The following is a 15,804-nucleotide window of genomic DNA, read 5'->3' on the forward strand; positions in this document are numbered from 1 at the left end:
TTTGCTACATTGCAATGAACAAAGCCCGTGTGGAGGGAAAGGTATGGGTTGATCATATCTATGACTCTCTCAGAGAAGGGTATATGAGGTCAGCAGAGTTTCTGCTAAAAAACCTTCCCCTGGATAACATCATATTATTATCACTCTCTGCTCTTACTCCATCTCTAATGCAATCTGATGGAGTCATTGGAGCTTTGACCGCATTAGGAGAAGCCTTGCCAAATGTTGTCCCTCCAGAAGAGATTGGTCAGCTGGTAGAAGAATGCCGGGCCTACCAACTGGATGGGGACATGCTTCTTTGTCTACAGAGCTACACTGAAGGCAACTGTCAAGTCGAAGTAGACTGGTGGAGCCATGTTGCTTCCTTGAAAAAGGCAGAGAGGGATGTGAGGTATCCGACCCTGTGCAAGCTAGTTAAAGCTCTTCTGTCCATTTTCACAGGCCCCTTGGTGGAAGGATCATTTAATTTGATGGATGATATCCTTGAAGATGACAGGTGCAGTAATCAAGTCCACACTTAAAGCCAGGGACACGATAGCCTCAACTATGACCATTGGCCAGCCTCTGAGGCGAACCTGCCTTTCATCATTCCAAAACTACCAATTACATTTACTGAAAAGGCCTCCCAAAACATCCTCTGTGCCAGTCTCTACCTCCTCTGTACAAGCCACCACCTCCTCTGGTCAACAGGCTCTGAAAAAGAAATGGCCACCCAAAACATCCTCTGTGCCAGTCTCTACCTCCTCTGCACAAGCCACCACCTCCTCTGGTCAACAGGCTCTGAAAAATAAATGGCCACCCAAAACATTCTCTGTGCCAGTCTCTACCTCCTCTGTACAAGCCACCACCTCCTCTGGTCAACAGGCTCTGAAAAAGAAATGGCCACCCAAAACATCATCTGTGCCAGTCTCTACCTCCTCTGCACAAGCCACCACCTCCTCTGGTCAACAGGCTCTGAAAAAGAAATGGCCACCCAAAACATCCTCTGTGCCAGTCTCTACCTCCTCTGCACAAGGCACCACCTCCTCTGGTCAACAGGCTCTGAAAAATAAATGGCCACCCAAAACATCCTCTGTGCCAGTCTCTACCTCCTCTGCACAAGCCACCACCTCCTCTGGTCAACAGGCTCTGAAAAATAAATGGCCACCCAAAACATTCTCTGTGCCAGTATCTACCTCCTCTGTACAAGCCACCACCTCCTCTGGTCAACAGGCTCTGAAAAAGAAATGGCCACCCAAAACATCCTCTGTGCCAGTCTCTACCTCCTCTGCACAAGCCACCACCTCCTCTGGTCAACAGGCTCTGAAAAAGAAATGGCCACCCAAAACATCCTCTGTGCCAGTCTCTACCTCCTCTGCACAAGCCACCACCTTCTCTGGTCAACAGGCCAGAACACCAGACAAACCCTCATTTTCTCCAGCCACCACCTCTGGACAAGCCAGATGTCCTCCATTTGCCACAGCCTCCTCTTCACTAGACAGACAACATCTTTTTGCACCAGCTTCCCCAACCTCAGCACCAGCTACAACCTCCTCTGAATCAGCCACCACATCCTCTTTACCAACACGTTTTTTCCCACTCTTTCATGGCCAATCCAAAGCATCATCTGCACTGTCACCAAACATGTTGAAAAGGAAAGGTTCTGCTAACCCAAAAACCTGTTCAAAAAGGAAGAAATAAAGGAAGGGGGAAATGTTTTCTGTAGTAAACTGTATTTGCTTATTTTTATTTATTTCTCACTGTTTTTCAGTTCTTGAAGCACTTTAAATTATTGCCAATTATTGTTCTCTTAACCCTTTAGGCACCCTTTAGGTTTTTTCCTAAAACGTTCGATTTTGACATCTTAATTTCAAAAGGCTATATCTTAAAAGTGATAAAAGATAGAGACTTTCTGTAAATTAGAGAAATATTAAGGATGACCCAAAGTTTATGTAGGGATTACATTTTCCCATCTAATTTGCATATTATGACGTCATATGGTGTGGATCAATCTTGGATTATAGAATTTTCATGAAAAGTCACGTTTAAATGATAAAATTCAGCACTTCTTTCCCCCCAAAATGTCCCTCACCTTCTGTATGCTATATTGCACAATACTGAATGCTCAGGTAAATAGTAAGTAGTAAACAAACTGTGTAAATCATTACTAATAAATGGTAGAAACAAACCGAATGCATGTAGTGGTTGGCCTTTTGCTGTAGAGATTTTCCATTTACTACATACAGTAGGCACTCTGATTCCATGTATGGGGCACATATATATTATTCATATGACACACAAACACAAGCAGACAAGACCTGTTTAGTTCAAAAGCTCACTCGCCACGGCAAGGCACAGATCATGAGTGAGATGACGAGACAAGACGAGAGACAATGTTAGTATTTTTTTTTTTTTTTTTGTGGTTTTTGTTGATGTTTTTTTTTTAGCTGACAAAGACGCACACATCACAAGAACATGAACACACAAAAAAGAACACATATACTACACTACTAAATGGTCAGGGAAATAGATAGTAAATCAACAGTGTAAATCATTACTAATAAATGGCAGACAAAAAAAAAAAAAAAAAATTATGTAGCAGGCCTTTTGCTGTAGAGATAATGACTCCCTATCCATCCAGGTGACATTTTTTGTAGTGTTTCATGGTGTGGTACCTCTCATTGCAAGGCACAACACAAAGACCCACCCCACACTGCCTGCACATGTATTTTGTCTGACGGCGGCCTTTAGGGCGGGTCCGATCAGAACAAACTACACAATCTGGGTAACCATCAGCCTGGCAGATAAAGTGGCGCTCAGTGAGTCTCTGTGGCAAGTCTCCCAATGAGGACGACTTTAGGCCTTTGTTGCTCTCTTTCCTGGAGAAGCCTTCCAGTAAAGCAGTGATGACATCCTGCACAAAGACTTTCAGGGGCTTGTGAGGAGCACCAGTGCAGCGGCAGTAAATGATGTGGGCATTCACCATGCTTACACTGAGAATGGCATTAAAAATCCTGTAGTACCATTTTCTTGACCTATGGGGAAAGAGGTAGGTCTTCATTCTCTGGTCTGCTGTGTCGACACCCCCCATGAACAAATTGTAGTCATCAACACAAACAGGCCTATTTATCTCCCTATAGCCACTATCAGTGTGTTTGGTCCTGATGCGCTTTCTGACACATGTGTTGGAATGCAGTGTAGAGAGCATTGTGAGGCGCTTTGTATCATGCCACGCACAAGCTAGCATTTTCCCCTTCCTCATGAAGACTGGGTTATCTCCCTTGCTCAACGGTAACTGTTCACGGGTGAGGCCCTTTGGCACCCCCTTCCTCTTACTGCTGACAGTCCCACACAAACCCGAATCATTGCTTGCCAGCTCATCTGCTATGGCTGGCGAGGTGTAATAGCTGTCCATGTACACCTCATGCCCTTTCCCTGTGTACGGGGCCATCAGCTCACGGACAATAAGGTGTGTAGCACCGAAATCACCTGCATCAGGCCTACTTTGTCCAGTGTACATGGACCACTGTAGCACATAGCCTGACTTGGCTTCACTCAGAACAAATACTTTGTAGCCATATTTGTCTGGTTTGTTTGGGTTGTACATTTTTAGAGTTGATTTCCCTTTGAACGCAATGGTCATTTCATCCAATGACAGCTGCTTAGATGGACCATACATTGCTGAAAACCGGGGGATGACCAAATTGATGATTGGGTGGATTTTGAATAGCCTGTCATACCCTGGCTGACCCCTGTCAACACACTCTTCATTATTGGTGAAGTGAAGGAAAGACAAAATCATCTCAAATCTATTCCTGGACATCACCTTGCCAAATCCAGGTGTTGCTGTTGGCCAATATTCGGCCCAATAATCCTCCAACTCTGACTTCTCTACCAGACCCATACTCAAATGCAGAGAAAAGAAGGCTTTCATTTCACTGACAGTTACGTCAGACCATTGATGAAATCTGGAGTGTGGCTGGAGTTGATGGGAGGCTAAAAACTGATGGGCGTAGCGATTTGTCTCATTTACAACTAAATTCCAGAAATCATCAGAGAGAAAGAGTGATAAAAAATCTAGGGGCGAATTGGCATTGGAGAGTTCTCTATCCCCCAAATATCCCACTGGCTGATCAAAGTGTGTAATCCGACTTTGGTACTCATCCTCATTGGCCAAGTACTCAAAGCCGGCATTCCCATCAGCTTGCGATAAACTATGCATAATAGCCCCTCTTCCCCGTGTCACACCGCCTCTGCTCCTGCTACGAGCAGCGCGGGCGCGGCCAGATCTGCCTCACGCGCGCGCCGAGTGTGCACAGCTCGGACTACTGTTATTGTCATTGCGACTCCCCACCCTGCCTCCACGTTGCCCCCTAACTGTCCTATGAATTCTTCGACCTCGTCTACCACAATACTGTCGCCGCGATTGCGGAGAGGCACACGGTCAGAAGACAAAGCTACGTGGCTAGCGCGGTAAAAATCTCCCGCCTCGTTCCCCACAACACTAACACGCCTGCTAACTTTGCGATGAACACTCCGACCCCGGGAAACATTGTTCCCACCACTGACATTGGGCAAAGGACCATCTAAAGTTACATTGGGCAAAGGATTCACCGTTTGTGCTTGGTGTAGGACTACACTTTCACTTTCAGAATCACCGTCATCTTCTGAAGGCAGATATTCCCCTTCAGAATCAGGGTCCGCGAATAAAACACCCAACACTTCATCGCAGGTAAGCTTTATTGATGTCATTATATAATAATAATAATAATAATAATAATAATAATTAATAATAATAATAATAATAATCTAATGCAAATACTTGCTGACGTTAACAATACTGCTCTGATAAAATGGCTCACTCTTACACTAGCTCCGCTTTTGTTCGCACTGATTCAATGCGCTCTAGCTCGTAGATTTTGTATAGAAGCATGACGTTTTTTTGAGTCGGGGATGAAGTATAACATGTCTGACATCTAGTGGAGGGGAGGTCGAACGAAATTTGACACCCTATTTGACAAAATCGGCCGTTTTATTCAGTGCCACATCTTGTCGAGTAAACTCGACCGTGGCGCCTAGAGGGTTAATAGCAAATGGTTTTGAATAAACAAATTGAGTGTTGTATTACATAGGGTTTTGTTGTAACAAAACCCTATGTAATACAACACTCAATTTGTTTATTCAGTTAGTTTCAAAAAAATATTTAAAATAAATGGTGCATATTTTGCAGAAAAAATGAATACAGTATCTCCTTTTTCATGCCCTTAAGTCAATGGTCAGGCTACTAATTCCTAGTTTACTAGTTTTACCTAGTTTTCCTACAATTCCTGGTTACTTTGGAGTATTATAATTGCCACCCACTGACCTTTCTTGGTATGGCTGTAGTTCTGTAGTCTCAGTATGCTATACAAGCAATAAGTATGCAGGTAAGTGACTAGTTAAAAGCAGGGATGGCTTAATGAACAGGCCTACCAGGCCCAGGGTCCCAGGAGCTCTGGTTCTCTACACAAAGATGCTGCTGTAATATAGGTTTGTATTGGGTTTGTTCATCTCATGTCTGAATGATGTCCATTTATATCCACAAAAGTCACCAGAATCTATCATTTAAGGGACTATTTATCAAAATGTTCTCCCAGGGGAGCACACCCCTGGATCCCGCTTGACAATTATGTTGATCAGGGCATATATCTTGGCTTAGGGGCCCGCTTACCTCCCAGGGAAAAAAGTTCAGGCTTAGGATTTTTTTCTTCTATCAAGTCTTATAAAGAGTGTGAGATAGGGTGTGATAGTTCTCAGGTGTGAGCGTGATTAGTGGAATCAGCTGTGTGTGTCGTCAATGCAATGAATGATGGGGATTGTAGTGAAGTGCAAGAGTCCATGCTGTGAGTGGGCGACCTCTGGTGGTGACCAACCGGAAGTGCAGTGACCAGATTCGTGACATAGCCAGGATTCATAAACAGTTACCACTGACACCTCTGAAAGTTCTGCAGTGGTAGCATCAAGAAACAGGTAGAGTTCATTAACAGGACAGGTACAGTGCTCATCTATGGTTCCTTTGACCGTGACATGACAGGCTGAGAGGACATTGCTGGGCGCTACCACCATACAAGGGGCTGAGGCGAGCACCGCCGCTTCGAGAGGTTCTGCAGCACGTGCCGCCACCTCTGGAGAAACTGCAGCGAGTGCCAATGCCTGGGGCAGTTCTGAGGTGGTGTATTCAGCCCAAACGCAACATAAAGCAATCCCCATCATGGGAAGCGCTTCAGACAGGGTAATTAGTGCAGGTACAGGAGGATTAAAGTGAGTAGGTTTGGGGATCCCAGCTGTGCGTACTGACACCAGCGGTGGATCCTCCATGCTGGATGTCAACCTCTGACGTTTGATGGTTTCCCCTGACAGATCAGAGGAGGGTTGCGGTATGATAACCGCAACTAGGCTTGGAACTGAGGTGGCAGACCTGACGTGGCGAGGTTCTAGAAGATCTGCTGAAACATGATGAGGATCTGGAAGGTCTGCTGAGACGCGACGAGGATCTGGAAGGTCTGCTGAGACGCGACGAGGATCTGGAAGGTCTGCTGAGACGCGACGAGGATCTGGAAGGTCTGCTGAGACGCGACGAGGCTCTGGAAGGTCTGCTGAGACGCGACGAGGATCTGGAAGGTCTGCTGAGATGCGACGAGGTTCTGGAAGATCTGCTGAGACGTAACGGGGCTCTGGAAGATCTGCTGAGACGTAACAGGGCTCTGGAAGATCTGCTGAAACGTAACGGGGCTCTGGAAGATCTGCTGAGACGTAACAGGGCTCTGGAAGATCTGCTGAAATGTGAAGGGACTTGTGACGATCAGTTGAAACATGACTTGTGTAACGACACTGACCGTCTGTCCGGTCAGATGTTCTGAAGTAGCGAATCATGATTGTTCTTCTCATGCTGACTAAATATGAACACTACACGTTCATATTCAGAAAGCCCTAATTGACTAGCTTTCTGACACAAGTCTCTACAAGCAGGCCCTGGTTAATGTTTTACCCGACCTAATGAAATCAACGAACAGGCCCCTGTTTGTTTCTCATACTATCACGTGCTGCAACCACAATTCCCTTACTGTGTCTAACGTTTGTTCTTTGTGTACTGAAGGAAAATTGCAAGACTTACCCCATTCAGTTGTTTTGGGACAACTAGGACTATCTTGCTTCTCTCAGCAAAATTATATGACGCCTCAGGCTGTCAAGTTAGTCTGCCCACAGAACTACCTTTGTTTTTGCCGAGTAACACATTCTCAAATAGCCCCCAACCCCTCACGTGGTATGCACCACGAGATGCAACAGATGCCGACCTCACAGATACACACACACATTGACATATATGGACTTCCACTAGTAAAATTTAATTTTACTAACTATTAAAAATGTACAAAGAGTGTTCCAGGTGATTTGCATGTTCACCAGTGTGATATTAGAATAGTTGTGTTTTTGAATTACAGTAATGTAATCTTTAAGTGCCTTTGTTCAACAAAAGAATGTATCTCTATGTTGCTATCTTTGTCAATATACGTCCTTAGTATTGTTTTGATCTCCTCTGCATGACGAAGAAGATTTTTGATAAGAGACTGTGATAAACGTTATGGTTCCATGCGTTTTTAATTCCCTGAGCATAATATCATACTTTGCCCCCTCGTGATTCCACACGAGGGTCGGGCTACATTAACACACAAGAAAATCTTCTGCTCGGAATGCTCTAAGAGGATTCGTCGACCACGAAAAAGGGGACGGTACACGGGACAATGATAAAAGCCTAAACCTTCAGTTTCCTCTCTCTCTGCTCCCTCCTCAAAAACTTTGGAAACCCAAGTCCGGACCGGCTTCGGCCTGCTTCTCTTTTCTTCTCTTTTATTTCTTTTTATGTTTTTCTATAGTCTAGTTTCGTTTTCCTATTCGCCTCTGTTCATTCACGAGCTGAATGAACTTAGCCTGAATCATTCCCGGCAACTTCACCTCAAAGAAAGAGACTCTTTGAACCTCCTGCGCTCGCGCTCGCATGGAAGACACAGCACGCGCGCACCGAAGCAAGCCCTGCTTTCTTAAAGAAACACACGCACGCTGCTCTTAGGACACACGCACAAACTCGGCGTTCTTCAGCAACAAAGAGAACCATTTTGCAAGATAAGTTTATTGAACTTTTAATGTGATTTGATTCCTTGCTGTCTCTCAAAAGGTTACATTGCCTGTGATTTTGCCATGCTGAGATCATCTCGGTGATCTCTCTCATCCTGAACTTTAGTTTCACTTTCTCCCTTTCATCCTCTCCCTCTCTCATCTGTTATTCGTTATCTTGTATTGTTTAACTGTATTGTATGTACATAGACATATAATCCGTGTGTATTGTGTAGTTTGATATATTCCTTAGTTCGATGTATTAGTCCAATTATTAAATTCCATATATACTTGATTGATCCTGTCTATAATTCTCACATTACGAGTCCCTGAAATGTTTGATCTAGCTACAGGCTTTACAATTTGATTATGGTTTAGTAACCTAAATTTTATAAGGACAAAAAGAATGGTTTCATGGCCAGAAGCTATTCCTTTCTGAAATTATAAGAAGTGATAACTTTATTGAGAAGGTTAGTAAGTTAATCTTATGGTCGTTCGCGGGACAGACAACTGTTCGATAATTAAAATTAATTTTCCATTAAGGGTTATCTCATAATCGATCTGAAATAGGATTTTTGATATATGAATGATGAATTATAATTCGTTGTGATTGATTATTCATATATACAAATCGATCTATTTTCAACTTCGAATAAATTAATGTAACTGTAAAATGCAAAATATTAATCATATTCATGATTAATTATTAAAATTCCCTATAGATCATTTGAGCTAATATTAATATTAATGTACTAATGCCAGTGCGGTTACAGTTATGGTGGAGATACGCGACGCATTTCAAACTTTGTTTTATGAGCAATTCAGTTTCAATCTGTTTATATGAATATTAATAATTTTTGTGCACACATTTTAGGAAATTATGAAATTGTGAGATAAGTCGCAAACGCGAACTCACTTCTAACTGACCAAGGCAAAAGCCAAAGTCAGTAGGCCTAACGTTACATTTTTAACAGCTGCTAAAATATGCCTAGACATTTTTATCACTGTTAAGTGCTGAGTACCTGCAGTATCAATGTTACAAATGTCCTGTTAGAGACGAAAGAATCGCTCTGCAGTGGAGACATTTCTAATATTTGTTGTAAATCGCTGTGAATGAAGAATTCTCACGTGCGTATAACCGGTATTAATAAATATGTTTTTAAGCGAGATTCCTTAAACATATATGGCCCTTGCATGCATGCTATCGTTATTGAATTCGTGGTTAGTCCAGTGATATTCAACAAAACGGTAAACTCCTGGTTAACATTGACCTAGCTAATCAATCGAAAACCTAAATACACAAATCATAAGTGCTATTTTGATAAGTGTGTAATATGGGAGTCTAGCAACAGACGGAAAATTCCTGTTGTCCACATTTGAGTATTTGCGGCGAAGAAACCCCGCCATACTCTCCTGTGCAGTATTAATAGCACCAAAAGGTCCGCCGAGACCTCTGTCTAGTTTGTGATTTGTTGTAGAGAATCAGCGCGTGACGCGATCTGAACGCTCTTAGATTTAAAATCACAGTGAAGCGGTTGTAATTCCACTGACTAAACACCAGAGGGAGTCCTTTGTGTTTAGCAGTCTCCAATTACGGCTGAATTCATTTCCCGGTGAATTAATGTCTAAAACTCTAAATAACTATTCGCATTTACAGCTTGGCTTGTGCAAATATTATTTCATGTTTGACAAATGTTCCTGCTTTTGACTGATACATTTACTCTGAGTTTGGTTCAAACTAGATTTGAATTAAAACTTAGATTAAATCCCAGCCATTCACGTAGAGGAAACAACGGCACCTAGTGGCCGCCTCCCGCTAGGTCGGTTCACTCAGCTCTCTTTTCTCTCTCTTCAAATCCTGTCGGGAATTGTTTATTTCCACTTTTCTCTTTTGATTTACTTTATAGTTATGGATGACACTTCATTGTCACCATTAATTATTATGGGATATTATTCTGAGTTCTCCTTGTACATTTTCTTTACATGCTCATTTAAATTTGATTTGAACTAGTTTGAATTTTAAATTTAAATTGAGTTGTCTATTCAGCCACTGATATCCACTTGGAGGAAACAGCGCCACCGTGTGGCCTTGTGGATACTAAGTCGGCATCACTATTTTCCTCCTTTCACTCTTTTATATCGTCTTTCTCTCCTGATTATTTTTATAAATAGGACTGATACTTTATTGTATCTGGATTATTATAGGATATCATTCCGATTTTTACATGTCCTTGCATGCTTATTTCAAATTTTAATTTAAACAAATTTTGAATTTTTAATTTGAATTAAGTTTTCGGTTTGCCAGGTTGAGCACAGAGAGGGAGCACGCCCCCTTGTGGTGAAAACCCACTACTGCGGCCTGCCTCTTCTCCTGGGTTCATCCTGTCATTTCATTTAGATTTTATTTTTAAATTTTTATTTTTATTCTATTATTTTATTTCTACTGTTATTCTTTTCCTTCTCTCTTTTGGGTTAGGTCATTTTGATAAGTAACATTATCATAATCTCCTTTTGTTTATTATTATTTAGTAAAACCTTTGACTCTTATTGCCACATAAATAACTAATCCATTTGGTTTAAACAAACTAGCCTTAATTCACTTTAAGTTTCACTTGTTTATCCTTTGTGTATTTATAGGTGGCATTCACTAGAGCACTGTGGGGAGTTGCAGTCATCTCGGGTTGGTTTCCGCGAGCGAGGTCATCTGTCCGACGCTACCTGGCACTGGCCGTGTGTCTCGGACTCTTCCGAATCTCGTACCTCCGGTTGTGGCACGCCACCCCGACATCAGCAATTTGGCCCGCCAAAAGGTTAAGTCAACGTCAGCGACACACAAGGCAATTTTGAGACAATCACTCGAACTGGGGTCTGCTGAAAGGACCACTCCGAAAGGAGAGTTCCGAGGAAAACTCAATCTTTCCGTGCCGTCTGATGATTGACACCTTGGCGTTGCCACTTTGTGTTTAAAGTCGCAAGTGGTTTGAGTGGGCACACCATGGTACCGAGAGACGAGGTTGCCCGAGAGCACTGCGGTCAAGTGTTGGAGAACCGTCGGAGAGGTTGACCGAGCCACTGGTTTCCACCTGAGTGGCCTCAATTCACCGCAGGTAAACTAAATTTGGTAAAACCCATTCCACTTACTATAAGCCACAGAACACTAGATATCTCCCGGATACTTTAAGTGTTTGGCCCATCTCTTCTCTAAGCCACACCATCTTCCTAGGTTTTCTACCCCGATAGCCCCACTCACCTGTTGGCCCTATCTTAAACCCTAGCAGCAGGCTTAGGCCTCCTTATTCTCCCTAACACATACCGTGTTCCTATTGTTTTATCTCATTTCAAGTGTTTTGTTTCACTTTGATCTTTTCTATCCTTTGTTCTGTTGTGATTTGGTTCTTTCATTTCACCTAGAGACAAGTGACCTTTGAGAGCCACCAAGGAAGCTAAATAGTAGAGTGACAAACCAAGCAGCCGGTGTCATCACGTGACCCGCGAGGCTACTGCCTGTCAAATCTCTAGTTCGGGTCCTTAGACCCAAGTCAATTGGCTCCGCTAACTGTCTAACTGTGCATCAGTTAGCCCAAAATTCTCATAAACGGCATAGCCCGTATGAGTATAGCTCATTAACCTTAGAACGAACTTGCATTGGTCTCTTTGTGTGTGTGCTGTGCTTCTCTCGCCTACAGTGAAGCCAATATGTCCCGTGCATCCAGTCCCGCGGTCCGTCGGGAGCACTTAGCCAAGGACGCCAGTGACCTGCAGCATCTGAGCCAAACGCAACTGGACACCGAGCTAGATGAACTGATAACACACGATCCTACCCAAAGCTACAACTACAAAGACGGGGCCAGGATCGTCAGCAGCGTCGCCATCCAGGCGAGGCACAGCGAACGGAGCAACATCGACCTGGAGCAGCAAGCCGCAACGCTTAAGCTTCAAGCGGAGGAGGCCCGGAGGGACCAGGCCCGAACCCAGAGTCGTCTAGATCAGCTCCTCCTCGAGACCCAGTACCGACGCGAGAAAGAGGACGCCACAGATCCAGAACTACAGAAAGAAGTAGAAAGACTTCGAAATGCCCTGCAAGATCTGCGCCTCGACACAGACCAAAGAGAACAGTTGGAGAGAGAAACCAGAAAAGAACTCGACGAAAAACTCCAACAAAGTGACGCTCTCCTAGAGAGAGCCGAGACTGAATTAAAAGAAGCAGAAGCAAAAGCCAGGGCCTGCGAAAAACATTTGCAAACGGCCCGAGCTAAAATCGGCGAGCTTACTCTGCAGAGAGACGAGCTCCAAGATGAACTTGACACTGTTCATGCAGAACTGAGACAATCTTACAGACTGCAGAGTGGCTGGAACGGAGAAACACACATCACAGAGTTTCTCCCGGCCAGCCACCCCAACCCTTTCAGCCAAGAACCCAAAACTGAAAAGGGAGATGTAAGCCCACGGCTCAAGACATCACCAGCCAGCTTTCAAGAACACCTGTCAGCAGCAAAAGGGGGAGGACCCCTTCAGACAACCCATGCCACTAACCACGGCACGACCCCCCGAGAACTTGACAAGCTAGCTCGAAACATTCCTATGTTCGATCCAGATTCTGCAGAAGGTTGTGACATTCATGCTTATTTAAAAGACATTGACTTTCACTTGCAAACTGTCGCCAACGTGACAGCTTGGGACAATTTGTATCTGTTAAGAATAACGGCTAGCAGTGATGTTCGTAGCTTCCTAGACCGTCAAACTGAGGCTGTCAAAACGGACTTCCAACAATTACGGCAAGCTTTGATCCGTGAATTCTCTGATCCAGACTCCGATCAAGGTTTCATCGTTGCTGTAGACCTCAAGCAAGGTCGGCGTGAACACCCCCAGATCTACTACAACCGACTCCGACAAGCCTTCTTCGGAGCACGGAATGAGCCCGGGATGGAACAGGATGTTACCTTTAAAACTCTTTTCCTGCGGAATCTCCATCCAACCTTATCCCATCATATTGGGGTTTTGGCCGATGCACGGACCATGTCTACCCAACAGCTGCGTGACTTAGCCCATAAAGCTTACACCAAGCAAAAGACTATTTCTGAAAAGACTGTGAAAAACCCCACAATCTATTCTGTCTCTGAGCACTGTTCAGAACTGACGTTAGAGGGTGCCCCACAACACCACAGTCACAGACATTTTTACAGAGAGTCACGACCGTTCCAAACCAGCAGAGGGCAACACAATCGCGGTGGTGCTCGTCCAAAGCACCAGAGCGAGCGCTCTGAAAGATTCTGGGAAGCCGGCTGGCGACCCAAGAAGAGCCGATCTCCACCGTCCAGGACACCAAGCCCAGACAACCGGCAGTGGAACCACTCTCGACACGACACTGGTAAGCTCAAGCCTGAGCTCACATCAGATAACCACAGTGCAACCACATCTGAGACAGCAGAGATCCTAAGGGTGCTGAAAGAGCTTCTTCACCAGAAACGTCGCAAGAAAGACAAGAAGAACGAGCCCGACATCTTATGTCTAAGCATAAGACCGGTACCATGCACCTCGAACACTGCTCATCATCCACAGACCACAGAGCTAACTGTCACATCACAAGGTGACAGCATCACCAAAGCTCCACAACTGACAGCTGCACACCCTGAACGAAACGGCACACTTCCTCACACCAGGTACCAAAATACAAAGGTACCAGGAAACGCTGTTCTGTCTAACTGCCTCCACAGCAAGCTACACGAGACCGGTCCTAACCACCCAACGACCGTTACACTTGTCCCGATGCCAATGTTTTTGGGCAACCTGATCAAAAAGGGGGTGGCCCAAAAACTCTACCTGAACATCACGTTGGAAAAGGAAGTGAGCATGGAAGCCCTGATAGACACAGGATCAGACATTACGGTGATCTCAAATCAACTTTTCAAAAGACTCCAATTTGAAGCTAAGAGACAAGATCAAACTCTTACACCTCAAACTTGTGAACTGAACGTACAGTCATACAGTCAACATGACATCCGGCTCGAACAGGTAGCTCACATTCACCTGACAATTGGTCCTCTGAGTCTACTCCATCCAGTGTTCATCTCAAAAATGGACACTTTTCCGTTCCTCATCGGCAGAGACCTTCTAGATCGTTTTGAACCGTTACTGGACTTGAAACAGCTCAAAGTCTGGGCTCAAGTACGAGAACTTTGCCCCCTCCAGTCACAGCCAGACGGTCAGGTCACAAAGGTCACAGAGTTCATGGGAACTCCCACAGCCAGCCAGGAAGACACAGACTCAGCACCAACTGAAGGTTCGAATCCGCTACCCTGCACCTTACAGCCCACCAAAGACTTGGACACTTGCTGCCTCAATGTCATGACTGACCTGCAGCGACATTACCTCATTCAAGCCATTGCCAAGCCTGGCGCACTAAACAACAAGCTGTGGTCACTTTCAACCCACCCACCCACCCTAAAGAAAGTGAAGATTAAACACAGCATAAGAACTTTACAAGCTCAACTGCCTACCTCAGAGCCGCTTACGCTGGCTCCGCTGTTTGCAAAGACAACCATAACGGACATGCGGGCTTCTGACATCTACATAAAGACTTTAAATGCCCACCTCTCAAACCCCTCCAACCACCCTTGCATGCCATCTGACCTCACTGACAACCAGTGCCTCAGACCACTGCATGACACAACGCACATGCTGCGTGAACAGAAAAACATTCTGAGTTGTGCACCGATTGACATCACAATGCCAAGGCTTGTAATGCCACGGCGCACAAAGGGGGGTAAACTGCTAATGTTCGTCTATAACGCATCATGTGCTACACACAGCAGCACCAGAGACACTGACGAGACACTGAAGCAAGCGACAAGCCGACAGCAAGATGTGGCAAAACATGGGCCAAGGCGAACTAAACCCAGTCGCCGCCCACGAAGTAAAAAGACTGCCCTGTCCAATCAAAGACAACCCTTGCTGGCTTCTTCCTCCCCTTTCTCTCTCTCTCTCCCTGTTGTTTGTACCAGGTTGCTGCTGTGGTTCGCCATGCTGTACTGTCAGCCAACCAGAGGACAGCTGCCACCGAGAGAACAACTGAGACTCCAGATCACCGACCGCAAGACCTACCCCCAGCAAGTGCATGTTCGACTCATCCAGGCCTGCCCGGTCTACAGAGCACACTACCCCAGCTCCGTAGCCCAATACATCGGGACAAGTGCCCGACGGACAGAGGACTCCCTCTCTCATGCCGAGGCCAAGGTTGAACAAATGCTCAACCAACTGGAGAAAGTGACTGTCGCACAATCGAGACTCCTAAGCACCAACCACCACTCCAGACGGCTCCTGGGAGTGTTGCTCCGAGTCGTAGCTGCCGCCAGAACTCTGTTTAACATTGGTATGTCCAGTGTAAATGCAGCAAAACAGACCGCAAACTCCATGAAGCCGCTGTTTACTGTCTTACAGAGTGACTTTGTCCAGACTCAGCTGGTTACAGCGCTAACGACAGACATGCTGTGGGAGGTTAACTCTTCCAGTAACAGCCTAGCCACAGGCGTAATCCTACCGCACCTGATACCCTCAAGCCTCGTGCTCACTGTGCGGGCTTCCGCCGTCAACATGCCAGCTGACCTTCTACAAAAACACCTGGCCTACTCTCTGGGTAGCGCCATCCCACTCTACGTCTATCCCGAGCAGAGAGAA

General features: G+C 45.1%; 1 protein-coding gene across 1 annotated transcript; it reads right to left on the reverse strand.

Annotated features, from left to right (window-relative positions):
• Positions 1-2,608: 2,608 nt before the first annotated feature.
• LOC311079924 (piggyBac transposable element-derived protein 4-like) lies at positions 2,609-3,883 on the reverse strand (the record flags this gene model as incomplete). The annotated part of the gene is made up of 1 exon (XM_084109645.1): positions 2,609-3,883. One exon carries the CDS (start codon positions 3,881-3,883, stop codon positions 2,609-2,611), a length of 1,275 nt encoding a protein of 424 aa, XP_083965771.1.
• Positions 3,884-15,804: the final 11,921 nt, after the last annotated feature.

Source organism: Abramis brama, assembly GCF_963993115.1.
Source record: "Abramis brama genome assembly, chromosome: 3".
Classification (NCBI taxonomy): Eukaryota; Metazoa; Chordata; class Actinopteri; order Cypriniformes; family Leuciscidae; genus Abramis; species Abramis brama.